This window comes from Xyrauchen texanus, chromosome 34, assembly GCF_025860055.1.
Source record: "Xyrauchen texanus isolate HMW12.3.18 chromosome 34, RBS_HiC_50CHRs, whole genome shotgun sequence".
Lineage (NCBI taxonomy): Eukaryota > Metazoa > Chordata > Actinopteri > Cypriniformes > Catostomidae > Xyrauchen > Xyrauchen texanus.
The window spans coordinates 17,575,101-17,577,282 of NC_068309.1; the positions used below are offsets into that span (position 1 = coordinate 17,575,101).

Below are 2,182 nucleotides of genomic sequence, written 5' to 3' on the forward strand. Positions count from 1 at the left end.
ACCTAATTTGTGCTGACCACCATGCCCACTATGACTGCACTGTGCCACCAGGACTCAGCAATAGAGGATGGGGTCCTGTCACATGTCATCAATGTCACCAAGGGGCACCATTCACCATCGAGTTATACTAGGAGGTAACCGATTTCAAATGGAGGATCCGTTTCACCTAGGATTCATTATAACCTTGGTGGCTTCCTTAATTTGATTGACCAATTACTGTTCTATCCTTGATTTTGTATTAGTCTAATCAATTAGAAGCAACCATATAAAACCCCCATTTTGTTGCCTGCAAGGTTGCTAGTCTTTGCTTTATTGTCTTTGTGCTATAAACTTTAAAAGCTGTAAAGCAGGTTTATTCCTTGTAAAGACATTTGATGAAAATAAAACAATGATGATTGGCTCTCCTTGAAGAGCTTTCTGTTTGTTTTGACGAACATTTACAAATAAAATATTCAGTTCATCCTCACTGTTTTTGGTACTTCAGGTTTTGCCTGATTTTCTGCATTTGGATTCATCTAACCACATTAATGAACTGTAACAGTTCATGAGTGGATATTGAATCCCTTCAAATGTTCAAACATCTCTTAGAGATTTCCCAAATGAAAAAGCACTTACTATAAAGACCAACCAAAACCTCACCACTATCAATTAGAACACGCCCAGCTCCAGATGTGTGGATCTGTTTGTATGTATTTCTTTTTGATTGTGATCAGCTGTGACTGTCATAGCTCTGACTGTGAGTGCCTTATTTAATTCAGCAATAACAGCAACTGAAGCTTAATTAAATGTCTTATTTATTTATTTACATGTTGTAATGAACTTTGATTGGTTTGATGTCTTGTATATGCAGTGTGTATTGCATAGGCCTACTATTTGTTTGTTTGCAATCCATACCATAATGGATAATATTTCTTATCCTGTAATACTGACTCTTATGGTGCCCAAAGAAACAAAATCATTAAGGCATATATATTTTATTTGTTTTCTTGCCTTATATGTGGTTATATTGTCAATTAATATTCGTCTTGTTATGGTCATAATAATGGAGAAAGCTCTTCATGAACCAATGTACATGTTCTTGGGTTATATGTGTGTAAATGTGTTATATGGAGCCACAGGTTTCTACCCTAAACTGTTGTCTGATTTAATACTGGATTCATATGTAATCACCTCTCACATGTGTGCTCTACAAACATATGTTATCTACAGCTCTTTACTTTGTGAATTTACAATATTAACAGTGATGTCTTACGATAGATATGTAGCCATATGCAGACCTTTAGACTATCATTCCAAATTAACTAAAATTACCTGTGTTAAATTAATGATTTTATCCTGGGTTGTTCCCAACTGCTTTACCCTTACTGGTGTGCTGTTATCAAGCTTGAGGCCATTTTGTAAATATCACATTGACAAATTATATTGTGACAACTGGTCAATCGTAAAACTGTCTTGTGCATCATCTTTTGTTAATAATGTCTTTGGATATGCCACTACTGTCACATTTTTTAGCTTTGCAGTTTTAATCATAGTATCCTATATTAAACTCATCGCTGCATGTAAAACATCTTTAGAGAATAGAAGGAAATTCTGGCAAACATGTTTGCCACATATATTTGCACTGATAAATTTCACTTTTGCTTTGCTTTTTGACAGTTTGTATAGCAAATATGGTGCAAATGACATTCCAGAGAGCCTGCGCAGTTTCATGGCATTAGAATTGGTTATAGTCCCACCAGTTTTTAATCCTCTTATATATGGATTAAATTTTAAGGTAGTGCGCAAAATAGTTTTTCCTTCATGTATTGCACCAAAAGTACATATTTCTCAAACCTCAAATCTCAGAACTTGAAAAAGGTGCCTTAATCATGTACTGAATCATGCACATCCACTGCTTTTACAATTTGGCATTATAAATTAACTGTGGAAAAATGCAAGACAGCGTGTTTTTCAGAAGCATTTTTCTGGTGATATATGAATAAACTGTCAGAAATAATTTAACAGATTACATTTGTTCTTCATTTGGCATAGTAAGTCACAATACAGAATACTACAAATTAATATATAAAAATGTTTGGACTCCAACTGTGTATTTGTTTCTTATATTTGCTATTTGTCTAAATTATCAACAGCAACTACATCTTGCAGGACTTTTAGCATAATATCTGTTCTGTATCTAAGC

General features: G+C 34.1%; 1 protein-coding gene across 1 annotated transcript; it reads left to right on the forward strand.

The window, feature by feature from the left end:
- The first annotated feature begins 898 nt into the window (after positions 1–898).
- Positions 899–1,852, forward strand: LOC127627376 (olfactory receptor 5K1-like). Its single transcript, XM_052103714.1, has one exon. The coding sequence runs from the start codon at positions 899–901 to the stop codon at positions 1,850–1,852; it is 954 nt and encodes a 317-aa protein (XP_051959674.1).
- Positions 1,853–2,182: the final 330 nt, after the last annotated feature.